The 27806-nt window shown below is 39.2% G+C and overlaps 1 protein-coding gene across 3 annotated transcripts in view; it reads left to right on the plus strand.

Annotated features, from left to right (window-relative positions):
* Positions 1–27806, plus strand: part of PREX1 (phosphatidylinositol-3,4,5-trisphosphate dependent Rac exchange factor 1) — a 178727-nt gene that overhangs the window by 93435 nt on the left and 57486 nt on the right. For all 3 annotated transcript variants that reach the window (XM_032198116.1, XM_032198117.1, XM_032198118.1), the window contains exons 6-13: positions 4462–4623; positions 9982–10115; positions 13398–13513; positions 14690–14839; positions 18628–18775; positions 22251–22351; positions 25995–26098; positions 26796–26845. In XM_032198116.1, coding sequence (XP_032054007.1) covers positions 4462–4623; positions 9982–10115; positions 13398–13513; positions 14690–14839; positions 18628–18775; positions 22251–22351; positions 25995–26098; positions 26796–26845 — 965 coding nt within the window. The remainder of the gene's footprint in view (positions 1–4461; positions 4624–9981; positions 10116–13397; positions 13514–14689; positions 14840–18627; positions 18776–22250; positions 22352–25994; positions 26099–26795; positions 26846–27806) is intronic.

The raw sequence follows: 27806 nt of genomic DNA on the forward strand, positions 1-27806 counted from the left end.
TGCAATACGTAAAGTCCTTCCAGACAGCTGTATAGACGAGCTGTATGGAAGACAGGGCCATCATACCCAAGGTTTGCCATCTGGTCTCTCTCTCAGCTGCCTTTCAACATGTTGGCAAATGCTCTCATAGTTTACACATCATAAATCTGTCACTAGACTAAATAAGCACCCAGAGCTCCCTGGTTGTGTTTCAGAAGTGCCGGGCTCTGCTCTTTCAGGGGCTGTCAGTGGCAGAGCAGCAGGTCTCTTCCTTGCCCAGCTTAGGACTGAGTAGCGGTGGGACAAGCGAGACACCTGCCCCAACGGAGTGCCACTGCTCCGACTGTTTCAGCTGCTGCTGCTGTTGAGGCAGACGAGTGCCCAGCCAGCACTCCTCTCCCTGCCTTTTCCAGCGTCCTCTCATGCTTCTTGGTCAGCGCTGCAGGCAGCTAGTAGGGGTGGGGAAGGTGCTGTGGTGCCACTTTCTGCCCTTCCTTCTTTGACAAGACAGCATTACCCAAAGTCGGGAGGCTGGAGGGGGAAGGTATAGGGGAAAGGGAGAATGAGGAAAGACTCATGAGTGTCAAAGAGCTTAATTTTCCTCACAATAGCAGCCACTGCATAAAATGCTGGGGGTCAGAAAGTAGACACTTGCTCCCATATCTTCCTGGCTTTCAGGCATGAGGAGGCACAGAGCAGCTGGGGGGTGTTCTGCAGAGTATGAGGACACAACAGGAGGTGTTGTCTGGGGCATCAAAGCAGGCTACTGTGCTGCTGGAGCCAGGGAGATGGATGTGTGCCACAAGCTCTCTCTCTTTGCTTACAAGCAAAGATTTTCATGAGAGTCATGTAGCAAAAGTTGTTCTCTGTTTTGGAAACAGAAGCTGGTGTCACCAAGGTGCAAGCCCTCTCTTCTCCTTACTTGCTCTGGCCTCACTTTGAACAAAAGTGGGGTGAGAAATTCCCCAGGGAATTACATTTGTGATAGTGACTGACAGTTGTAGCAGGCAGCTTCCCTTTCTTCTGCATGTGTTACTTTGTAAATCATCCAAGAGTTACAATCATTAACTCCTCTCTTAGTGGGATTCCTGGTTGTCAGCATGTAACCCATCTCCTCCATCGTCCTTCAGCAATTGTCAATCACTGTCAGTAATTTTGAGGAAGGAGAAATTGCAGCTGTGAATAAGTTCTCAAAATGCCAAGTCTATCCAAAGAATTGAATAGTCGCATTTTACTGGACAAACACGGACATACCCCCCATTCATTTGGACCTTTCTGTCTCCAGGATCTGTCTGGGTAGGAATGAGAGTACCTCCCATTGTTGTGTCTGGATTCTCAGGAGACCTGTCTTTTGTGTTACTTACAGGTGTCTCAGTAGCTGAATAGTTTCATCTCAAGGTGCAGACTTGAGTTTAGGTTGTTCTGCAAACTAAGTTAATATAGACAATATTCTGCACCTCACGGTCCAGTGATTTATTCTGCAGACATTCCTGCTAGTAGAAAAGTACAGCCAGGTATGCACAAACCTGTCACGCACTAAAAGAGACTTCTGTCTGGAGAACTTTGTAGAGCTGATGTATGAATCAACACTAGGACAGAGAAAGATCCGTGATTTAGCAGCACACTGTCTGGATTAGCTAAGTGGTTGGATTAGCAGCTATTGGAGTTACTACAAGGTAATGCAAGCTTCAGCAGGACTTGAGCTTCAGCTCACATCCCTCTGCTGTCTCACAGGCTACATACCTTCACCCTAGAAGCGCCAGGTAAGTTGATCTAGAGGGCATGTGAGGACAGAAGCCAGTTTAGGAGCAGAGCTTTTATTACAGTTGTGCTACCAACTCAGGGGAGGCAAGCCCCAGGTGTACTCAGGATCATACCTGCAATCAGAGTATGTCAGTGTCAAGCAAGACAGCATGGCACAAAGATCTTGAATGTCAACATGGCAAAAAACAGCGTGGTGAGGAGATGCTTGCTTAGGTTGACATGCCAACGTGGAGAAGTCAAAGACAAATCGGACCACAGAATAAACCTTGTCGGAGCCCATGACAAACATTTGGGGATTGTAATCTCTAATCTTGGATGAATACCACCTGGAACAGTTTGGCTGTCTTTGTCCTTAGCTGTGGGAGCTCTGGGCTGAGGCATTTCAGCTCTGTTCAGACCACACTGCTGTGCAGGCACCATTTCAAACTCTTTTTTTCTCTCTCATGAAAAATGATGCAATTCAGCAGCAGTTTGCCATTTAGTCATGGGACTTGAAAACAACCAAATAACATGTTGAGGCAAAACATAACGTAGGGAGAAAGAGAAATATTCCAGGCAATGTAAAAATGTGGGTGTTAAACATGGTATTATGTATCAAGAGGGAACTATCAGCCTTAGTTAAGGTTTTGTTAATGCATTTTTATCCAATTGTGGATGACTATAAAATAGCATTGGTCTGAAAAAATGATTAATTGTGAGTTGACAGTGGTTGCCCCTTTTGCCAAACTCTGGTAAATGTTGTCAGGTCCCAAGTTTTAATCTTGTTGTTCCTCAGTGGGCAGTGTTTATGGGATATTGCATGTTGAGTCAAGTGAAGCAGTCTCATATGAACTCCTTGGGAGCAGACAAGCTGTTCATCTCTCTGTTACTCTCTCCAGTCAAAACACATGCCACAGCCTCCTAGAGGTGAGGAGGAGTCCTTGCTAAACTCCTGCTGTTCTCTTGGCACCTCTCTTTCTCATGCCATCATGTTTGCCTTTTGGAAAGCCCTCCCCACTTGCCATGTGCCTGTCTTGGAGGTAAAAGCACTGAGCGCTAAAAAGTCTTGGTTCTGCATGTGGCTTGCTCTTGGACAATTTAGTCTTGTGTTCCTTTTCTTCTTGATAAAATGAGCGTTGTACATCCCTCACACACACACACACAAAACAAACAAACAAACAAACATGGGACACCTGTAGCTAGTGACTTTCACTGGGATTTCTGGACATGCAGACTGACTACCCAGAGCTATAGGCACTTACCTGAGTGTGGTTATTGACCTTGGCTGGCTTCTGGCTGTCCACCCAGCAGCTCCCTAACTCCCTTCCTCAACACGACTGGGGGAAGGGGCATGCCCTTTCTTAAGCATGTTTAGGATAGAATAAAATAGAATAGAATAGTTCAGTTGGAAGGGGTCTTCAAAGATCATATAATCCAACTGCCTGACCTCTTCAGGGCTGACCAAAAACCCAAGTATGTTATACCCTAATGGTAAAGAAATTCTTCTTAATATCCAGTCTGAGCCTCCCCAGGCACAGCTTTGTGCCATTTCCACGTGTCCTGTGGTGACCAGGGAGCAGAGACCAGCACCTCTCCGCTTCCCCTCCTCAGGAAGTTGCAGAGAGCAGCGAGCTCACCTCTCAGTTTCTTTTCTTCAGGTTAGACAACCCAGGTGCCCTCAGGCTCTCTTATAGGGCATGCCTTCCAGCTCTGTTACCCTGATCTGAGTGCTTTTCAAGCACCTTAACATTCTTTTATACCATCGAGCCCAGAACTGCACACAATATTGAAGCAAGGCCACTGACAGGAATTGTGGTGGGAAAAGCTCCCTTGCTGGCCGTGCTGTGTTTAACACACCCCAAAATGTTGTTTGCCCTCTTGGCTGCCAGGGCAGGCTGCTGCTGACCCTCATGGGGCAGAGCTGTGAGTGGGACCGGCAGTGCCGGGCCGGAGGCAGCTCCTCCCCTCCCCTCAGAGGACACCTGTACTCTGAGGAGTCTAGGTTAGGGGTGGCGTCATGTTGGGATCCCGCCGTATTCAAGGGAAAGAGGCTTGTCATGAGGGCCCTTCTGGTATGAGGTGGATCTGGTAGCATTTTTTGCTGTTTATAGATTTAAACAACCTAGGTCCTGAAGCTTCACCTTCAGGATTAGTCTACACCTGACTGTCTGTGTAAGTACTGTGTACAGCATATACAGCCTAGCGGTGTTCCTGTAAGGCCATTCCTCACACAAAACCCAACTTCCATAGCTCTGGTTGTTCTTAACGAGACTTGCTATGGGCAGTCTTCATCAGATTGTGATGGGGCCCAGTGCAGCTTCAGTGAAACGTTAGATGTGTATCACTGGGAATGGTATAGGATGAAGACCATGTCTAGGTCCACAGGCCAGTGCATGTGTGATGTGGACAGTGTGGTTTTTATGTAATAATTTATTTTAATTTATTTGGCCTCGGGTCATGTTAGAAGCAAATGTATGTGATACAGCAAAACATCTGTGGCTTGAACTCTTTTAATCTGATACATTTAATGTAAGTAATTCCTTAACTTATTTAGCAGCATTCATATAAAGCAGCAACCCTGTACACATGAAGAGCAGAGAACAGTATCTACAGTAACGTACCCACAAATTTTCTTTAATTCTGCTGCATTATTGTCATTTTCCTGCAGGACTGCACTTTCATGCTGTTTGCTTTCCACATGCAACTTCTATTTTTTTTATTTTTTATTTTTTTCTGAAGGAATTGGCTAAGAGGACTCCCTCTAAGCATCCTGATCACCCAGCTGTCCAGAATGCATTGCAGGCAATGAAGACGGTCTGCACAAATATCAACGAGACCAAGCGACAGATGGAGAAACTGGAAGCCCTTGAACAGTTGCAGTCCCACATTGAAGGATGGGAGGTATGATGCAGGATTAGCAAGCCCTCTGGAGACGATTTACTGCATGGTTTAGTGGGCTGAAGTTTGGTGGTTCATACTGTGTACAGGGACTTCTGATGTGTAAATGCACTATAAGCTGTGGGTGGCATCACTTTGACAGGTTTAGAATTCAATGTTTATTTTGGGGAGTACAAGCTGCTGCTGCTAAATTGTAGCAGAAGAAACAGATCATGAAATAAAGAAAGGTACTAGAGCTGGCAAGGACTGAAATTTCAAATGGTCAGGTTTCATTTGAAGGAAAAAACTAGAAGTTGAAATCAGGAGTGGTCTAAATAACATAAGGTTCTGTTTTTGTTCCTACAAGCCTTTCATTTTTGTGGGAGCTTTGAAAGTTGGCTTCCTACAGATTTCCTGTATAAAAGATAAAGGCTCAGTTAGAAAGCAACTAGTATATTTGTATTTACTCCAGTTAAGTTTTTCATAGATGTGTTCATAGTGATGTGTTTATCAGTAGGTGTATCTGTATAGGTGGAAGCATGTACTCTGGAAGAGAGAAAAATAAAGAGAGGGAGATAACTGAGATACGAAGCTTGGGGATAGAGGAAATCTGAAAAAAAGAGCCACCCAGGAGAAATACTGGGAAGTCAGGATGATGCACAAAAGGGTTGGCAGTTTATCTTGTGATGACTTTACTTGAGGCCCTTGAGTCAGTGGAGTTGGAAGCCTCTGGGAGGTGCACCACAGGGAGTCAGCGGTGTTAAATGGTCTCATAAAGAGATTGGCATTTAGCAAGACTGACTTTTAAAATATTGATGCTGATCATTGCCAGCTGAGGACATCTTTTTAGAGGTCGTATAAGCCTCCTCATGTTTGGAGTCTTGGGTGTTCTCCACAAATCTTTTTTGGGTTGTTTTTTCTGTCTTTCATGTGTATTTTAAACCTTGCTCATTTTTTCCCTCAAGGATGTTCTTGGCATCCAGCTAAAGACACGAGAGCAACCCAGATATCCAGCTGTGTATTTATTTTTCTGGATAGCAAGCTCAACAAACAAAAAAGGTCATGTAATATTCGATATAGCAGGACTTCCAGAAGCAGCTAAAACCATGTCAGGTTCAATGCAGCTCGTGGGTCCTCTAGGCAAGAGGCATGGTTTGAGCTCTAGAGCTCAAAACATGACTCTGAAAGTGTCCACGATGTCATAAATGAAGTGGTATCAAACTTATTGCAGTGTTGGGGGTGGGAGATGGGGTACTAATTCACAGCAACATTCTGGGCCTGAAAACCCATTTAGATCTGTTTATGTGTAACAAAGTCATTTATGTCACTCACTCCAAAAGTTCAAAAAGGGAGAAGTGTTTTTTTTGACTACTAGTAGTAAGCTGTGGAAAGTTACTCCTTTTATGCCACAAGGAGTGGAATCTCCTTGTGGCATATTGAGAGGAGGCAAGCTAGCTTTATAACATAGATGTGGACTAATACTAAATACGATCACATTTTTTCTTTTGTGCCCATAAAGCAATTTGAAACTGAAAGACATTGTCTTATCTTTTGGTTGCCACAGTGCCGTAGTCTTGCAAATTAGGACTTTTGTGCAAAGTGGTATGTTAGTAAAAAACTGTTTTCAGTTCTTGCAGATGGATATCATAGTTTGTGAGAAGTGTTCCTAACTCCTATCCTGTGGAATGTTGCAACTGATGAATTAAAAACATTTTTAACTTAACCATGCAAACCACAGAGCTGTCTGTTAGAGAAAGTGTATAAGGCAAATGTCACATTCAGATTTTCTGTTCATCTGATGGTAATCTCTCCTAGAAAACAGAAAATCTCTTTCTCTATTATCATGGTTTTAGATTCTGAAATGTTTATGTCCTGTATGTGTGGTTATTTACCACGTACTAATCTGATAAGGCCCATAGCTTCCAGCAGTTTTAGTACAAGCCATTGAAATTGTCAAAAAGAAGTAAACTTCAACTTACTTATGACCAAGTTCTTTATGACTATCTGAGAGGTATCCTGACTCTGTGGAATATGCAAGCAGCCCAACATGAAGCTTGGCGGTAATTTTTTCGCTTAATTTGGAACAGGCTCCACCTTACCTAGAGTATCTGTTTAACCAAACCAGCACAGTTTCACTGGTTTCTATGACCAGATGCTTTCTTACAACTGTCCCAGTGGGACCATCCCTGACCTATCTTCATCTCATTGCCATCAGCGCCACCCTCAACATTTCCAACATGAGGAACAACGTAACATCATTCGACGTCTGCCATGTCTCTTCTTGCTCCCAAGGGTCATCTCTAGCTTCACTAAGAGCAGTAGTTATTTTCTTGAGCATTTGCCTTGGTTCCTCATTTTTCCTTCAAAATCTCTGCCTACCAGTCTGTCTCTCCCTCGAATACAACCATTCTCACTATCGTACGCTGGCATCATCCTATCAGTCTCTTTCTGAAACATATTATAATGATGGGTCATGTTAAAGTAAGCCAAGCCTGGGGAGCCTTTGAAGACCCGCAGCTTGATCAGAGTTTTATTCATCTAAATGAACTCTCTCAGATTCATCCTTCTGGAATGCACAGAATCCTTGTAGTTGTATTTTATGGAGTAGTCTAGGCAGGCCAATTTGATTCTGGTTAATCCTTCTGGGAAACAAATACTAGTTTAATAAAGGGGGAAAAAAGTAGAGGATGCATGAGAAGTCCAGCTTTTTTGTAAAATGTTTTTGTTTGGTTAGTGAAGAATCGGTTAATTACATGTTGATTATTCTGTGGGGTGAGCTCCTCCTCATGAATCCTTGTGAATTATTTTCACTAAGGAATTGCTACATGAAGAATCCACACATTCTCCCAGTCTGAAATGTTTAGGGAAGCAAAACCCCCATCACAGAACAGCATGAGTTGTAAGATGTGTTAGCGCTCGGGCAGATCAAGTGTTTTATAATTGGCTGTAATTTGCAATTCCACCAGCTATGATGTTTTCTTTTTTTTGCCTGCAGCTTGGTCCTACTTAGAAAGGTGAGAAATCCTTTCTTGTCTCTGAAAACATCATATAAATCTTCCTGCTCTGTTTCTTACTATTGAAAAAAACTCTCAGATTGGTATAAATGGGAAGTAGCTAGGCCAACAGCAAACAGGAAGTGCATCAACGATGTTCAGATACCATCATGATGGGTCTGATGGAAAAATAAAGATTCTTAGATTTTAAGGTGAGGACCAACTTATATGCTTTCACTTCTTGTACAAAATAGGCCAGATAATTTTACCTAGTAATTCTTGTGACAGTAAAAGATTAAGTCCAATTACTGATATCACTGCGCTCCTTGCTTTTGCTTCCTCTGTGTGGCTTTTAGTGAATTAAGTACTTGATGCTGAGGTGCTGTGACGCCTTGATTTCTACATGGGCAAACCGTGTGGGGAACATGCTTCTGTGTTATACAGTTGGTTGGTTTCTGTTCCTATTTGTGTGTGTGTTCCTTGGCTTTGGGGTTATATTTCTGATATATAGTGAATTCCCATGTAGATAGTCATGGTCAGCAGGTCATTTTCAAATTAACAAGTGCTCATTCCTGGATATGTACTTCTATAGGTGGATTTAAAAAATAAAAACATACCAGGGCAGCAGATGGAAATATTGCGTTGAGCTAGCTCCTGCATGACTAAATCCCCAAAGTACAGAAAGACATACATGTATGTGGAATACACAAAACTGATGTCCGTAGTTGGCAGCCTTTAAAGAATAGCAGATTCCTTGTTAACTAAAAGCAAGACACAGCACAGCTTGCAAGGTTTGATTTAGAAAACAATGTCATTAAAACTTTATTCACACCTTTAAAGTGACTGCATTACATTTAGAAAGGCTGATTACAATTCAGTGATTTTCCCTGAATAGCTTAATGGTAGCAGACTGCGCCTTCCTGAAAAATATTCTCTCATACAGTGTCTAAAATCATTCAAACAAATCGTTTTGGGGTGACTTTCTAGATAGAACTGGATTTCATGCCTGTTCAGAGAGGTGTCTTCAGTTTCTGTAAGTAGGTTGAATTACATTTTACAAGTTTTTTGTGGTATTTGTGAATATTAAAGTTAATGGACCTTTGCAAATCAAGCAGTTTGGCTGATAATGAATGGCATGCAATCCAAAGTCAGTTCTTTTTTCCAGTAAGACTCAAGACAGTGGGTCACATTATCTGATTGACTCCCTTATCTGCATGCCAATCATGGGAGGGAACCCACATTGTTACCCTAAGTTATTCTTCCTTCCAACTCAAAAAGAAATGCAAAAAATATTAAGTGTTCCAGGACTGAGTAGTAAATGTTTCTTACGTCTACATGTGTTTTCCTGAAAAGAAACCTTTTTTTTTATTTATTTTTTTTCCTGATATGATGATCTTGTACCTTTGAAGTAAGAGTAGACCAAGGAACGAGTGCCTAGGGTTTAGCCAAACCTATCTTGTTTGGTCAGTGGTGCAGCTGAAGAGCAGATTCTCAACTGTGCTCATTCAGAATGAGCAGACACTTGGAATTTGCATGTTCTGAGAGTGACCCAGGACAATCCCATGGTTGATTTTCATTTGTGCCCAACTGCCTTGGCCCTAAAACTCCCATCTGAAGGACTATGTGATTACTTTTCCTAGGAATAATCTGAATAACAATTTGGGGATTGAATGGTTTAGAGTAATCCACTTTGGTTTTCAGTTTGCAGGGATCCTCATGTGATTGAATGGCTTGAGCATCAAGCTTAGTTATCTGCATATCTGCAGTTCAGTGCATATGATGCCTTGCACCTAGCACAGTGTCCAGGACCTGACCTGTGGTTTTCATGGCTACGTTTCTGACTTGCATGTGTTCATTAGAGCTCCAGAAAGGAGAGCAGCTGCATCATGTACTTCTAACAGAAGAGCTGGAGAGACAGATCACCACTCAGAAGGTTTTCCATTGGGATGGTTAACAGTGACTTATGCCATAATCAGATCTACAATGTTAGAGAAATACCACTTTTTTTTTTTTTTTTTTTCAAATAAAGCTTTCCTAAAGCCATCACTTGTCATATTTTGAGTGAATACTTAGGATATGAAGGGAAGACTAATGGTCTTGAGAGACTCACAAAACAACTGCTTTGAGAATGAAAGATTTTTCTAAGGAAAACTCTCTTGGATCTAAGGAATATTTATCACAGAGTATGAGGATTTGTAAAAAAGTATTTGTAACCCAGAAAAGGCATGATGTGTTTAGTTGCAATAAGAAATTGAGGATTTCCTCCTCCTAATTGCATCAATCATTTGGCAATTTAATGATGTACAGATAAAATAACAGAGCTTTAGTAAAAGTGCTTCGTTGTGTGCACACAGAAAGTGAAAAATAAACGATCTCTTTTCTGTTTCAGGGGTCGAATCTTACAGATATCTGCACACAGCTCTTGCTCCAAGGGACTTTGTTAAAAATCTCAGCAGGGAACATCCAAGAGAGAATGTTCTTTCTATTTGATAATTTACTCGTCTATTGCAAGAGGAAATCCAGGTGAGTCCCTCTGCTTTTATAATGGAGGTTTTATAAATGGAGGTTCAGAGGTTTTGCACATGGGAAGTATGGTCAATTACTAATCACTCACTGTACATGTATTCCCTGTTGCTATGTAAGGCTGAGTCACAGGTGTGACTTTCCTCTGTTTTTGAGAAGGAAATTACTACATGGTAAGATAAATATGCCAGAGATTAATGGGGTCCCCACTCTGAGAAGCACACAATCCAAATAAAGAAGATGATACAGTGCAAAAAAAAATCACTAAGTGAGTTCTTACAACTGGAAAGCTTCCCAGAGCAGATGGATCTCCAAGAGTGATGTGAAGAAGCAGGCCTTGCCAACTTGTTTTGTGAGGTTGTTCTGAGCAGAAAAGGGTGACATGAAAAATGATAGAAAGCCAAGAAAGGGGAAAATGGAAGACTAAGAGAACATTAGGTGGATGCAGGGCACAGAGCAAAGAGGAAGAGATGAGCAGCAAGTTGCTGTTCATTATTTGCAGCCAATGTGCTTTGTGCATTGTCTTCCTTTCTTATGCTAGTGGCAATTTTTGTATCATTTTACCTTATAAAACTTAAGCATTATTAACACCTACTACTTATTATTAAAATAGTGTTGGCAGTGAGGAAGGCAATTTTCTTCTGCAGCAATTATAACGTATTTCAGTTCTAAAGCTTTTCACCTCCACACTTCTAGTGTCATTCCTGTGTCTTGGTCTTTTCTGGATTTATCATACGTCCTCTACTATTCAGATTCTCCTCTTCCTTTCCTTCCTGTAATATCCTCCCTCTTCTTCAGTTTATACCTCTTTACTGGTAATGACCTAGTGGAATGGCCAAACCAGTTAGAACTTCTCAAAAACTAGTGTTTTATCCAAAGAAAATTCTTCTGTTTCAAAAAGTGGGTTAAATTTCCATTTTTTTTGTTCATTAAAATTTTGGAACTGTTAAGCTGGGAAAAAAATCATGACACTAGTGTTCATACATTGTGTGAATAATAGTGAAACTCTATAATGTAAAATACAATTTTAAAGTGAAATCTACATTAGAAATTATTACAATGTAATATAAATATTTAAATTAAAAGAAAAAATAGCAATTTAATCTTAAATGACTTCTAATCTTCACTAACTGAAGCATTCTGACATTGCTGAAATAAAGCAAGAAATAAAAAACATTTTATTTTGACACTTCACCAATTTATCAAAATTCATTCTTTCATATGAAACAGAGTTCAGAAATTAGAGTTGTCTAAAAGAAAACTATTCCTTTAAAAAATCAACTTGATATCTAATTCTTCGATTCTTCAGAGCTCTTAAAAACTGTCTTTCTAGTCCTGTTTGTAGTTCAGGTTAGCCTAGCCCCTCCCGCTGTCCAGGCATTTTTCCCAGAATACTAAGATTTAGAAAACAAAATGTTCTGCTGCCTTTTAAGCAACCCTCTGTTTTTGTACAGTGATGTTACTGAGCTGCTCTGTAGTTTGGCTTGATTTCCGAGGAGGCTGCTGTAGCACTTTGATTTCCCCAAAGGATCGATATTGTTTATCTTTGTCTAATAATGTAGCTTAGGCTGATGAAATGCCCAGAATCTGATTTCCATTAAAAAATTGAATATTGTGTTGTCTGTTTGTAATTGCCAAATGAAAAATATATATTTAGGGATTGCTGAGTGACTTTAGTTTTGGATATTTCCCCTGTCTAGCTGCTATTTGTAATTAGTCCAGGATGGAAATGAATGTCTATCCAGTTGTGCTGCTGTGATCATTTGACCAGGTGCTTGATGAACAACCAACATGTTAGTGGAACACAGATTTTGGAAGAAAAACAAACAAACCAAAAAACAAAAACACCCTTCCTTTGTCAGTTTGCAATTTGAAATTGAGCGACTTGGTTCTTATCCCATTTATACCATGCTTGTAGAAATCACTGGAGTTTTCCTTGATCAGAAAGCGCAGTCAGAATTGTGCCCTTGATCTTCAGTAAATAGTCAATAATGCAGCCATTTGAATTTGGGCATCATCTCCTCACAACAGCATATATTGGAGGTAGCTTTGTTGAGACTGTTTCAAAACGAGTTTAAAATCAGAATTAGAACTGTGATTTTAGATCTAAGACTGCAGTCTCATCCTTTGCAGAAGCTTTGGGAAGCCTGACAAACTGATGACATAGATTTTTTCAGAGCTGAGTATTATTTTGTGTTTTTAGTGGTATCGTAGACTGCTGTTTAAATTGAATCCTGATGTTAGGAACAATATGTTTCATGTGGGGAAGTGGGCTGAGTATTTAAAGAGTTTTATAAGGCTGCCAGTACAGCTCTTTTTTTTTTTTTTTCCCTGACTCTAACAGACGTCTTTAGGAAATGATCTAATAGCTCCAAGCTCTCAGTCCCTGTCGGTCTGATTGGATGTAAATATATGGTCATCACCAAAGGTATATTTGTCACCTAAGCTAGTTGTAAAAGGAAATATTGTTCAGAAAAAAAAGCATGGTGATTCTCATCGCACCTCAGTTTATCACAAATATTTCACTTTGACAGAAATCTTCTTTCCAGCTGTTTTTTATTGCAATGCTCTTTGGATCTTACGAGCACCTGGCAAGTTGCCACAGCAATTCCCTCACTGCACAGAGTTTGGACACCTGCCATCTCAAGCGGTGATCATTTGACCAGTCATGTTTCGGTTCACATAGCAGGGTTGTTCTTAGATATTAAAGCTTGGCAGGTGTCAGTCGGATAGTTTTAACCTATTGTAGACATAAAAATCAGATGCCACATGCAGAGACGTTGAACACATGTGACAGACCATGTGATACCAGCCTCTTTGCATGCTTCATTTCATATTTGGAACTTCATACACCTACCACAAGTTTCTCGAAGCTGTAGGCAAAAAGGAGGCAAATGTAACCTTTTTTCAGGTGATATTGCAGTTCTTATCCCAAACCCACGTGCAGTTCAGTTGTACTGTCATTTCAGTCAGTTAAGTCCTCAAGAATGTAAATCTTAAATACATCCCAATCTTCACATAGTCTTGCAAAATAAGCCCTTTCCTGCTGTACTGATACTGTTGCACACGTTTATTTGTGAACTGACTGAGTATTCAAGTTACTTACAATCTGAGAGTGGCCATATATCATGACACTCTATATTCAAATCCTTTTTTAATAGTCATATCTCGGATTGATTTGTGCTCTTGTTTCCTGTGCCTGTTGAATCCAAAACAAGCTGTGTTGCATATATGTTATGCTGTTTTTTAATGTGTATCTAACAGTCTAAATCCTAATTGCAGAGTTGCTGGGAAAAAAGCATCTAAACGGACAAAGTCAATCAATGGGTCCCTTTATATCTTCAGAGGCCGAATAAACACAGAAGTCATGGAGGTGGAGAATGTGGAGGATGGAACAGGTAAGAGAAGAAATACTGTCTTTTAACAACACAGAAAGTCCAAATCTTGTGTGGGAAGTTGGCACAAAAGTATTCATCCTTCTCCTTTAATGAAGTCTTAGGTAGTTGTGTAACATCCCATGTCTTCATTCTTAGACCAACTCACACAGCTGAAAGACTGGTCATACTTTCAGGCATTAGTCCTTCATTCTGAAATGACTTTACGAAGTTTATGTATCCAGAAGCTTGTCTATTTTTTCTCTTAATCCAAGTTAATTTAGTAAATGATTTTTAAACTTCTTTCCATCCTTTCTTTTCTTACATCTTAAGCTATTATAGCTAAAATAACAGAACTTCTAGGTCATTTTCTAGTTTAGAATACTACCAGATATTAGTCTTAGCATCAAATCAGAAGCATGGAATGTAGCCGAGAATGAAATATGGGAATAGCTGTTGCATGTCCTGACACAAGCTGGAAGAATTGATGAGTTTATGATTTCATCCACAAAGGTTGCACCAGGCCCTGCTCCTACTGTACTAAGTCAGGAATTAGTATTATTTCCTTTCACAGATAACATTTAAAGAGTTCCCATGTCCTGTGGACAAAAACCCTGACGTGCAACAAGCTAGTCTATCTCTAGAAATTTCAGCACAAGTAATCCAAACAAGCATCATGGCCTTTTTCAACGATGCCATTGTATTTAAAATATTTTCATTCTTCTGAGGTGAAATTACAAAGCGTCACTCTTAGGACTGAAGCTGTAGAGAAGACAGCTTTGTGGGCAAAGTATTGTGCTAGGAATAGGAATATGGTGATCTATTTGAATAGAACTTCAGTCATTAGTGTGCCCACTGTGGATTTTCATGAGAAAAGTTGTCAGGGCTCTTCCAAATACGAGGTTTCACTGCCCTGGGGTCACAGGGATCCTTGATTACAGACCTTTTTTACGTAATTTGTACAGGGGACAGATTTTTCAAATTGAACAACACAGGCATGGATACTCCTATTAATGTTTGTACTTCCAGGGTGGTGAGTAACAGCCAGCCACATGGACAGTCAGTAAGACTGATGCATAAGGAACACCTCAAAAATCAAGCTCTCCAATAAGAGCATTTTAATAAAGGTGTCGCACACTGATCTGATTCAAGAAGCAGGCCTTCTATTCATCGTGTGTATTGTGCTTTGGGATTTTACAGCAGATTACCACAGCAACGGCTACACGGTGACAAATGGCTGGAAGATACACAACACAGCCAAAAACAAATGGTTTGTCTGTATGGCCAAGACTGCAGAGGACAAGCAGAAATGGCTGGATGCTATTATCAAGGAAAGAGAGCAGAGGGAGAGTAAGTGGATAAAGTATTTTCTAATGCATTGAATGAATTTGTGTAAAAAGGAGAAATTAATTGGCATGTGGAAATAAGTCTGAGAGGAAGAGAAAAGGTTGCAGTTTTTCCTCCGTGTTTTGAGAAAGACTTAACATCTATCCTTAATGACAAGGAAACTCAAGTGATTGAAAATAACTGTTTCTGAATATGTGCTATTTTTATTTATTTATTTATTTATTTTATGGGCTTGTGTTAGTAATATTTATCAAATTGTTTTCACTTACCAAAGGGTCAGTTTCTTTGATGCATTAAGTTACTGAAAAAAATTAAACTTTTTTTTTTCTTTTTAATTTTTAATTTGTAAATAAGATAAAAATGTTTTGTATTAAAAAGTAAAATAAATATATTAGTAAAATAAAGACATGATCTCGAAGTAAGCAGAACAGCTCATGGAGGAAAAAAAGAGAAATGTTTAAATTTAGACTGAGCAGTGACAAATGAGTGCAGGTGCTTGTCACTTTTATGTTTTCTTGTGGAATGAAAGAAGAACTAAGCTTATCTTAAAATTATGTTGTACAATAAATAGGAGCAGGGTTGGAAAGCTGTGAATCAGTGGGTGGTAAAAGTTCTGAGTTCCTTTTTAATTCAGAAGTATCTTTCACAAGTGAACCTAGTTCCCTGTTTGCTGAATGGGAACGATAGTATCTCACTGCCAGAGGAAATGACATTTCTTTTAAAATGTTCTGTGCCTGACTTTTAGAAGGGATTCCCCTATGTGCAGATACCACTCCATTAAAGATCTAATTGCTCGTCCATGCCGGTATTAAAAGAGGTCAGTCTGAACCCTATTATTAGTAGTATGTTTTCAGGACTTGTACTTGCTATGCTATAATGTTTTAAATTTTTAAAGAACTTCTAAAGTTTAAGAAACTTACAGATCTGTCACAGAAGTTCAATGAAAACGGGGACTCTGAAGCCTTTAATGTCCTTTGCAATCCAAACCTTATTTTTTATGTTACAATATTTTGCAGCAGAAAAACACCTAATCTGCTAAACACAAATCACATTGCAGTGTTACATTATCAGAATGTAAAATATTTCTAACATACTTTATCATGTTACGCACCTTTTGATAATAGCAAGGATACTACACTACAAATGTAGATCAAGCGCAGTGTGAATTCAAAAGAACTACCTCAATGCAACGGAGAGAATCAGTTTTCATTTTTTTTAAAGGAAATGTTTTAACATTCTGAGCTGCTGATCTGTACTCATTGATCAATGCTGCAGTTCTGCATGTTTTAAATAAAATATATTTCTTGGCTCTTAGTTTTACCCTCAGAGTGCTAAATCATATCTCCAAAAGATCCAGCGAGTCTTCATTTCAGAGTGAGTTTTTTCTTTATGAGGTCACTAGCACGCTGTGGAATTTCCTATGCCTCAAGTAAAATGTGTGAGGAGAGGGAATTTCGATAAGAAGTAAAAAGACTGAACTAGGAAAACAAACCAAATGCTATCAGGGACCTTGAGAATATAGTTAGGTGAGTGAAATATCAGGAAGGGAAAGGAATTGTTCCTTAATAGAAAGTTTGTCAAAGTTTTCCATGCAGCATTGGCTAGCTACTCTGTTTTTTTCTGACATTTTTTGTCATGTGGCTTTATGATGTGGCAGCTGACAGGAGCATGGATAAGCACGGATATTCTGGCAGACATTCCAGACTTTATTGGAAAAGCTCCTTTGGATCCGAGTAATTGCAAAGTCATAGAGCTATCTGTGTTTGGATTAGAAAGTTTGGTGGGATTCCCAATTCTGTAGGATGAGTTGGGTAGAATGTGCTTTCCAGCCTGCCATTTACATCAGAGCCTGGGGAATTTGGTGATGTAAGACCACATGAGAAATGTACTGTTACACAGGCTGGTTTCTATCACGAGTTCATGTTGCAAATTAGCCTCGGCTACATGTGTCAGCATTTGCATTGAATTGGATCAAATCATTAGGGGAAGATGATGGAAGAATAACAGCAATAAACCAGGTGATTTGTAGAGCCAAAACCTGTAGCCACATATCTGACACATGCAAGAAATGCAGTATTCGAAAGACAGTGTTGCACAAGACTAATTCCTGGAATATGTATGTCAAGCCTTTAAAACAAATGCATTAAGCATTTTGAGAAAGCTAGAAGGCAGTTCTGATGTGACACAGAAGACTGTTCATTTGTTAATTTGACAAGTTCAGTATCTTACCATAAAGCAACAGAATGTAAATGCAGTTAGGTGACCTGCTATTCCCAACAAATAAACAGTTTTCATTTTCTAGCCTTACACTGATCACTTAAACTCTACCTAATGTCAATCTCTGTGAAAGTTAGGCAAGTAAATCCAAGGCCAATTCAGACTTTGAATTGATCTTAGAGATGCCCAAACTATGAGACTGTTTCAGACTCAGAGTTCCCTAAGTCTGCAAGTGAATTTGTGCTCCCTGTATTCAGAAGAGTCCTGGTCATGACTCAAAACATGATTAGGAGAACAAATGTCTGCTGAGTCTTGCTTCCTGCTCTGTTGGTTAGTTAACCTAATGCACTTAGAGATTTGTATTTTCAACACTCTGCAAGTCAGGTGATTTTTGGTGAGATACAGGAAAGAGGAGTGGGAAAAAAAAAAAAAAAAGCACGAGCATAACAGCATTCAGAGCACTTGTATGAAACTCAAGAGGCTCAGATCTATGCCTTTCTCTCTGAAAAGTTCAAATGTGCAATTTCAGGTCCCCAGCTGAGTCCGATTCAATTTTGGACCTGCACTAGGCTATCTAAATCTAATCCATAATTTACATACATGCACATATATGCCTAGGAAAGGTGTATGTAGCAAAGCGTAGCCAGAAAGCAAAATGGTTAGTTCAGGCTAGAAGTGACAAAGCGTTCTCTGCAGCAAAGCAACTTTTTTAATGTGCTGTCCTCTTAAAGCAATTTGCACTTTATTTCTAGGCGAAACTCATTTTCCAGGCTTTTTTGACAAATTTAAAGAATGTCAGAAAATGTGAGTTACAAGGACAGTTATTGTGACATAGAAAGCTATTCTTTTCAGAGATCTTACTCCTGACTATACCACTTTGAAAGTTAACGTGCTATGTGGTAACTCATACAAAGTGGAGGTGAAATTTTCTCTGTATCCAATTATCTATCATTCCTTAAATCACTCAGTATTTCTTTCAATGACTGGATAATAGGATTTTCAAACTGAATTTTAGCCTAGGGGTATTAGTAAATAGGCTAATTAAGAACGGATGAGAAAATAATGTTCCCATCTACATTTGATTTATTTGAGGATGTGAATTTGATGTCAGCAGTTCTGTATTTTTGGCTTCAAGTAATAGAAAACTCAAAAAGTCATCTGCTCTGTCAAGCATAGAGGTGCCTTGAACATGCCTTATGAAGGCAGTTATTTCAGGGTCAAAAGTGAAATTGCAACAGGAATTCAGTTTCAAAAGGTATATATTTTCTCTCTCTTTATTTGGAACTTATCCATGTTCTGTAAACCGTTCTACTTCTGTGTTGTGATGGGCCCATAAGTTTAAAGGTACTTTTAAAAATTGGGAAGAAAAGCTGTGAACCTCTCTGACATGCTACATGCACCAATGACAGATTTGCACTCAGATCAATAAGTGATCCAATTTCCCTTTTATTTGGCAAATAAACCTCTTCATTTTTGTGTTTCTATCACTGTCTGCGTGGCCTCAGCATTTGACTTTGAGGAACTACTTTCTTCTAATGCTAAGGGTCTGAAGGAATTCCTGCTTTGTATTCCAGGTTTGAAACTGGGAATGGAGAGGGATGCATACGTCATGATTGCAGAGAAAGGAGAGAAGCTGTACCAAATGATGATGAGCAAGAAAGTGAACCTTATCAAAGACAGGAGGAGAAAATTAAGTACTGTTCCCAAGTGCTTTCTTGGCAAGTAAGTGGCATTTGAATTGAAAAGCCCTTTTCATAGCAATTAAAGAATGGACTCTGAATTTTCTGCAAATGGCATTGTGAGGTCAGATTAGATGTGCTTTGATGGAGCTTAATTGAAAAGGCCTAACCTCCATTACAATTTTTATTAAAATTAATCACCAATTTCTATTTTATGCTGAACAGTGACAGCTTCTTCTGTTGTACAGTAGCACACAACAGCTGTTTCAAATCAGCCAAAGGAGTAAAAAAAAAAAAGTATCTTAACTCCCACAAGCTCTGGGCTGTTAGTGGCCTAACCTGTATCCTCTTTTGTATGCAAGTAGATGCTGACCAGATAAGATTTAAATCCAGCAGAGCTGTCCTGCTCTCAGGACTGAATATCCTGTTTGCCAGTGCAGCAGACAAAAATGAAAGATTATCCATTAATTTCCCTTCCTTCCCTGTGGTCTCTGTCATGGCATTTTGCAGGCAGCACTCCTTGTTTACAGGGTGCCGAAATGATGCTTTGGCTTTCAGCCTGACGGAATACAGTCTAGTAGCATAGGCTGGTAATGTTATTGCTATATGAAAACCTCTTGTGGAGATTTGACCAGGCTGAGGTGCCTACAGGTATCCCGATCTCTGACAAAAGCATTATTTTGGCTAATTTTCCAGCCTCTGCCATTCTAAACAAAACAAAACAAACAAACAAAAACACCTCTGCTGACGTCTTTTGAGTTGCTTGTTAATGCAGTCCTGGGCAACTCAGTTGAGCGCAACTCAGTCAGTGCAATGCAGTCATGACTCACAGACCTTCCATATCATTCCTGGGGCTTGCCCTGAACAATGCTTTTTGGCTGTGACCTATTCATTTTTTTTTCAGATATTTCTGCCTAAGGGAGAAACTAAGGAGTGTGCTGGGATGTACTTAGTGGTTTTCTGGTAAATGCAGCTGAGAGTAACACTAAGGCCACAAAAGTAATTTTTCTCTTGGCCTTTGGATATTAGATAGCATCTAATAATTCAAGAAATAAAATGTGGTTGTAGTGGAAAAAAAAAAAAAAAAGCATAAACTACTTCTAACAACCTTAGAAATATCATGTGTTTATTTATAAGGCTGTTTATGGCACTGGTCTGCAAATACTTTTTCCTGACCACTCTTCGGGTGTATTGGCATTGAGGCATATGAGCGGTGATACGATCTGCAGTCTGGGTGTTGAAGCCAATATATGTAAATGATCTGTTTGCCATGCTTCTTTTCAGCACTGCACCAAATTGATTGCAAAGCCTTGACCTGTACTGAACTTGTGATAGAGAGAATTTATTAACCTCAAGAGATTCCAGACATATCTGATCATATTGCACGACCCTGAATCAGCTGGATTTTCCTTTGTATTTCCTGAGTAGAAACCTAGCTGTTCTCAGTCCCTTACTTTCAGGGGAAGAGCTGGGAATAGTGTCTTGGCTGGCATGCTAGCTGAGAACTCAGCATGGCAGTAAGAGAAGTGGGGATGCTCTCAGTTACACTGAGAACTGCTTAGAACAAGATGAGAAAACAAATCAAGTTTTGCCATTCACTTTGTAAGTTGATGTTTTTTTAGCAAGTCTACCATACACCAAAAAAAAAAAAAACCACCTCTGAATATTTCTGGATCACACACTTTACAGTTTTTTGTAAAACTTTTGGAGCAAATGATGATTGATTTTGCTTATGAATCAAATACCACACAAGTCTTAAAGTAAATTTTAAGAAAACTATCCCATAGTGCTGAAGCTTCAGAGCTGTGAGAGTACATTCGCTTCTTTTGTTTTTCCAATGCTCAATTTCAGACTTTAAGATAACTGCCTTGCATTTAGAATCCCAATAAACTCCAGGGACACAGGTCCAAATGAAAGACGTAGAGGTCAGCAATGTTCTGCTGTGGTTTAGGGCAGTTGTTTAAGTGCTATAAACTGTCACAGACGTATTGCACTTGATGGAAAATGTAGTGACTGGGCATCAGCCCGGGCACCTAACGTGATTACTGTCAATGGCCAGCAGGTATGGGATGGGGCAGTCCACAGGGTATATGTCTTGTATTTCCAGTAATTGATAGGGAGGACTATTCTTACTTCTCCTTCTGCAGTTTATGTTCTGTGTTTCAGCTTCTGAAAGCTATTAGAAACAGTTCAGAATCACTGGGAAATAAAGGATGATCTTTCCTTCTGAGATACAGAGCCTGACTCATCACTACAGTAGTCTGGCTTTAGGAGTTTTACAAAATCTGCTGGTTTCTATGGGATTCCCCTGGCGCAGCTGAATAGATTCTGCTGCTGCTTCTACATTATGACAGAGTAGCCCCTCAGCAAACTGAAGTTTTTGTTATTGAAGTTGTTGTTGTTATTCTAAAGGCACAATGTAAATACTACCTACAGCTTAGATGAGTCAGTTCTGATAAACATGAAGAGACTAAAAATACTTCATTTAGAGCCCACAGTTGGAGGCATGGATGCTGGTTTTGATAAGCAGCAATCCTCCACAGATTGGCAAGCACCCAAGTGGTTTATTGAACTCAGATTTCCCATATGTTGTGCTACTTCATATATTCCTTTTGTTCTTTCTATATGAATTTAACACATTTCTAGTGTAATTAATAATTAACTTGGCAAACAACTCCGATCCCCCTAGGGCTCTGGCAGTACTTGCAATGTAAATTTTTCTGTACTTACTGTTTCTAATTGAGTAACATTCTACATATTTATCCATTTCTGTCTTCTATTCTGCCCATGTGTGCAACTCTGCCTCTCACCAGAGAGAGGTTTTATTTCATGCTGCTTATGCAGACAGACCTAGCACCTTTTGTTTGTAAATTAGAAGCATCATTTATGTATCTCACCATCAGCAGCTTCACTAAATGACCTTAAATTAACCTGTTAGGGGCACTTGTGCTGTTCTGTGCTTGAATTCAGTGAGTTTGAATCTTCTGTCCTAAGTCTTACTGTGATTCCTTTTAAAGCCAGCACACTTACAACACTGAGGGGGAAATGAATCAGAGCCAGTGAAGAAAGGTGAACTATGTAATGAAGTCAGACCATGAACTCTGGTTGGATGAGTAGCCTGAATTGAAGTAGCTGTTTTCTCTCCTGTGCATAAGGTTTTTAAGGTCATTAGTTAATCTTGCTTTCCTGCTCCCCTTCAAATGTCTGCATAAAGTAAGGATCTGCAGCAGCTTTATAGATTCAGCAAGGTCTTCTCTCATTTTGTGTGTCTGTTAATTATGATGACCTAAGAGGAGTGGTGGGAAAAGTCATGAACAGGAGATCTGGATATTCTGCAGAACATTTCTGCCAGAAATGTACAAAATTGAGCCGCACAGAAGAGGAATCACTCCTCACAACAGTTTTCACACATGCTTCAAGGACGGTGTCACCTGTGGTTGGCTGAGGGCTCGCAGGTATATGTCTGCTTATATTCAGAGAGAAAAAGACAATTGTTTCTGTTCTGCTTTCCTTTGCAGTGAGTTTGTATCATGGCTCACAGAGATTGGGGAGATAAGCAAACCTGAGGAAGGGGTCAACCTGGGACAGGCACTGTTGGAAAATGGAATTATTCATCATGGTGAGTGCTCCATGCCATAAAGAGATGCCATATTTCAATTATGCCTTGGAAATAAGGGTGGAAAACTGACTGCAGGTGTTCATATGATGTTTGAATGCTTTTCTGTACTATACCCATAAAATGCTCAGTTGTTAGTGACTTTTGGGATTAATGGGATTAAAACAAGACTCATTGGGTATTCTAAAAGCATTTATGACTGCAGTTGCTTGATTTCTCTGCAATATCTTTGTTGTCGTGTACACAGACTATATCAGGTATGTATTCATTTATGTTTTGTGTGGTTGAAAATCTTTAGTGATCATTAATACAGCTTTCCATGTGGGACATCAACAATACAAATAAAAGTTCAGCAGTACTCTTTTAGAATGGGGCACAGGTAAAAAAGAGTGAGAGGCTCCAGATGCTGGGTCATTCTTCCTCGTGAGACTGCTTCTTGGAGAGAGAAGACATGATGGAAGGTTTCTGTGGGATTTGTTATTTTCAGCTCATTTTGCAAAAGTCTTTCTCTTTAACATAGCAATGCATTATATTTCTTCATTGTACCCAGCAGATGACCTTGAAGTCATGTAGCGGTGGGTAGCACAAAGCACTTGTTTGAAACTTTTCTTTGCTGTCTGCCTTTCTACTAAACAAGGACTTTCTCCAGATTATGTCCTTTAACTTCAGGTATCTCCTGCTGTTTCCTGCTATTTTCACGTTTTGGTATGCAGACAGAGCAACGCATTCATATTTTATTTAAGCAGCAAATGTCCCAATTTCAATTTTCAGGTGAGTTTAGCTGCAAAATGTACTTCAAAGGGATAAGGCATATAGGTCTCAAATCACCAATGGTCTGTATTTCCATACAGACCATTTCCAATCTCTTGGAAACCAATTTAAATAGGGGAACCGTTTAATTAGGCAAGTATTGCTTTAATCTCTTGGTATCACATCTCCATAAACTTGTCTTTCAGGTGACAACACTATTAAGAAATAATGTCTATTTTCTTCCTTTAATTACCACAGAGAAATCTAATATTAGCAGCATGATAATCCTTCATACCCGTACACTTTTACCCCCAGATACCTAGACATACTTTCTGGCACATTCAGTCTTTGAAAGGCCAAAGACTGGAAGGAATTGATGCTTACTTAGGTAACAAAATATTTTTTTTTTTGCAAAAATGTGTAGGGAGAAGCCTATCACGTCAGATTCAAGTGAGATTTTATATGCACGAGGTCACAAACATTGAATGCTTTTAAGTACTTGTCCCTAACTCTGGCTCTGGAGAACTGGAATGCTCTGTCTTCAATGTGTAGGAATTCCCCTTTGAATGAAGGTTACTCTTTTGCATTCACACCCTTACTTGCCTGAATTCTTAATGTGTACAGTTGCACTGTCAATGCAAAAAGTCTTCTGAGACTTGCTATTTCGTGAGCATTTACCCTGCTGCAGCTTCATACTCTGACCCTTTTGGCAGTGTCCTCCCTATCTAAACACAAATTTTACAGCTCAGAGGAAGTTGTGTTGTCATATCCACTGCTTCCCTCATTCAAACACACTGAGCAAGGCACATCTGATTGGTTTTAATGTTACCTTTACCTTGAGGTCCTGATGTTACTGTATATAATGAGAGTTAGTGCTAGATGTTAGAAAGTATTTGCAGTGCTACATTTAGTTAAGGAAATACCCCTTGAAATCTTGATAAATCATTATAAAAGAAAGTTTTCCATTCTGTGTCTCCTCATGTATCAAGAACTTAAAACTTAAGCACCATCATGAAGCCCTTACCCTTCCTCTATATTAAGCAATATCTTTTATCTTTTGATTTCACTTGGCTTAACATTACTGTCAGGTGAAAACTGCTGATCTTTCAGCCTGCCTGAGAAGCAGGGCCATAGAAGATTGCTGAGTGGCAGAGTGCTGAGCTCTGTGCATTTTATCACTCCTTTTCCTCTGTCTCCTTTTATTCTGTCTTTTTTATCTGGGACTGCTGATGTGCAAGTTCTGGTACCTGCCACAGACAGTACAAGTGATCAGAACCTCATCTACTGTGTGCTGGCCACAAAAGACCAAAAGACACTTTGTGCAGACCTGGTTCTCAATAGAATTCAAAACACAAAATCCAGAGCAGACAGACTCTCTAAGAAGAGAGTCTAACGCAGGCCAGAGATTCAACCATATAGAAAAGTATATGCACCTGATCCAGCAAATTTTGTTTTACTCTGTGAAAAATATCACCACAAGTAGGAATCTTTATGACATATTCACAGACCAGCGTGTTGCACATGATGAGGAAAAGTCTTCAGAATTTCCATTTTTTGCCTTCTAAGCAATCACTCTACCCACTCTGCAAGGGGAAGGCTAAGTCTCAAACTGAATCCTGGTACTTCTGAGTTGCTCTAACCCAGTGCAATCCCTTGTCTCAGGGTAATCAAACTCAGTCTAATGTGCACCTTAAATAGTAAAAATCCAGATTGTCTTTCAGTTCATCAAACACAGTCTATGCTGTGAAATACTGCATCCAAAATCTTAAAGGGTGCTCCAGCACAAAGGCGTAGCTACAGTTTTGTTCCACTGGCAAAGGCAGAAAAGATAATTGTGACTAAGCTATCCTACCTTCATCTGCTCTCTGCTTGGGTTACTGTTTTCCAGATCTCCCTCTTTTTTATGCAGTTGTAACTGGTCTCCATTAAGTTAAGTTGTGAACAATGGCATTTCTACACAGGGTATTGTAAAATCTGGAAGATACTTTATTGCTTATTTTGAATTTGAATATTCTTTGGAACCTAATAGTTTTTACCTATTTATTAATCAGTGAAACAAGTAGTTTCTACCACAAATTACTATCTTCACTATAAGGTTTTCACTTCTGTAATAGTTTATCTTAGAATGGAGCCAGGATAAGCCTATGTCTAATTGGATATGGACTTCAACCCTCTTCTGATTTGGTCCATTGGATAAAACTGTTTGAAACTGGATATGTTTTTTTAACACTTCTGATTTCAGCCAATGCTCCTTTTGAAATGGTTGCTTATCACACTGCAACATCTTTTGTGTGCTTGTCTTTATAGCCTGTTAGTATATAGCATGACCCAATGAATTTTAAGCTATTCTACTACAGAATAGCTATTCTGGTTGAAAAAGCAGTCTTTCAAAAGTGCTGTTTAATTTTTAGAAGGAGCTCACTACTAAACACAAGGACCTTAGTAGAAGAATACTTCCACCAGCTGTAGTTCCTCCCACCAGAATACTCTCTGCTTTTGGAAGTGCAGAACTTTAGGCAGCTGCAGAAAAGGCTATACTGCTGTGATAAATGTTGTGGGAATTTGCAGGCACTTTATTCAAAACTCAACAAAAAAAATCAGACAACCTCAATTGCCTTCACTAGGGCCATTTCCAAAGCTTTACATAAATTGAATCTGATGCAAAGGGAAGAAATTTCAATTTTACTGGAGCCATGGTATTTTAGGAAACGGCTTTTGTTAGTGAAACTATTCAGAAGTGCACAGAAGCATGTAAATCCACAAGGAGAGATGTGAAAAGTTGAGTCTTCTCTTCAGAAAGCGACTGATACCAATTAATCTCTAGGTACAAAAGTACCAGCTGGCCTATATAGCAGGGGAGAAAAGACTGATTTTAATTATCATGCTGATGTTTTAGTTTCAGATAAGCACCAGTTTAAGAATGAGCAGGTGATGTACAGATTTCGCTACGATGATGGAACATATAAACCAAGAAGTGAATTGGAAGACATCATGTCCAAGGTTTGTTCCCATTGTTGTGATTTGTATAAGAACCCCCAAAGAGTTTCCTCTGCCTCTAAATGCTGGTGAACTGTTGGATAGGAGATCCCTAATGCTGTTTACCTTTGTTGTATTCAGCTCTCCATACTAATGCCATAAGAGACATTCAGTCTAGGGAGAGGAAGCAGAGCTTAGCCATAAATAACAATACAGTTGTGACTATGCCCAAGACTGCTTTTTAAAATCCTAATACAGTTTAAAAAGGGTCTGAAAGAAGTGGTAGGCCGTAATGCAGCATGTCTGTTGAAAATGTAGGAATAATGGTTCAGGGAGATAGAAGATACCAATATTTAACTGCTGCTTCTGATAAGTGTATGTCAAATGAGTTCTGCTGACCCATATATGCCATATATTATTTAATAAATTGGATTTCTTCTTATGGACATCAGTTCATGGGTTAATTGCTAGGAAGGATTAATGGAGAAAATGTTGGAATGGATTTGATTAGAGATAAAAGTGTATTTTTCAGTTTCTGGAGGCAGGGAAATAAGAAAAAATTGTTTGACAGAGGATAAAGGATCTGTTTTGAAAAACAGTTAATCAATAGATAATTCTGGCTGAGTAAAGACATCAGTGTCCAAGTTTTGCTAGCTGTAGCTAATCAGCATTTTTTGGACAAAGAAAAAAGTGATAATATCATCTATTTTTCCTTCTTCAGGGTGTGAGACTCTACTGCAGACTACACTGCCTTTATACTCCAGTGGTAAAGTAAGTTCACCTACGTGATCACCTCACATACAGTATCTGGCTTTGTTAAAGGGACAACATGCTACTATTTAAATCTTGTTTCTTTCTCATTATAAACTGTAATAAACATTTTTGTGGCTCTTTTACTTTCCTCCTATCTCCACAATTCAGTTCTGTAATTGGACTTCTGTTGGAGGATGTTTGAACTGGATTTTGGGAGAGTGAAAGGCTGGTGTTGCATTCTTCCTGGCATGTGCTTCTTCTTCCAGTTCACGAGAGCTATTAGTATGCCACGAGTTTATTTGTGTACTCTGGCATTCTCTGTGAGATAAAGTAGGTGTGATTAATGAGTGACTACTGATTCAGGGCAGATTTTGTAGTGTAGATGATGTATTATTTGGTTATAGAAAATGTAAACAGATGCTGAAGTGATGTGAGCAGATGCCAACGTGATGCTAGAATGCTTTCATTCAAAGAGCCCTAAACAAACAAGAACCAATCAAAAGTGAAATAAAACATGAAATTGTAATATGAAAAAAAAAAAAGAAAATCTTGAATGGAGTCTTCAGAACTTGGCTTTATATAAATGAATTCTAAAGAATAGAGGGAACTTACCTCTATTCTTTTATTACATTATTTTATTTTATTTTATTTTATTTTATTTTATTTTATTTTATTTTATTTTATTTTATTTTATTTTATTTTATTTTATTTTATTTTATTATTTTATTTTATTTTATTTTATTTTATTTTATTATTTATTACAGTTACTTGCAGTTAGTTAAGCCTCCCAGCCCACAGGAGATGATTTGCAATCATCGTTGCCTTACTGTGACATCAAATGAACATTTCTGGCCTGTAATGGAACCCACCCTGAACTACTCAGGTGTTCTGTTTAGTTGCCTATGATTGAGAATCGGGCATTTTTACTGAAGAGAATTTATTTTTTACATAGAAAAATTGGATGAGGAAGAAATCCCAA

This window comes from Aythya fuligula, chromosome 16 (assembly GCF_009819795.1).
Source record: "Aythya fuligula isolate bAytFul2 chromosome 16, bAytFul2.pri, whole genome shotgun sequence".
In the NCBI taxonomy this organism is placed as follows: Eukaryota; Metazoa; Chordata; class Aves; order Anseriformes; family Anatidae; genus Aythya; species Aythya fuligula.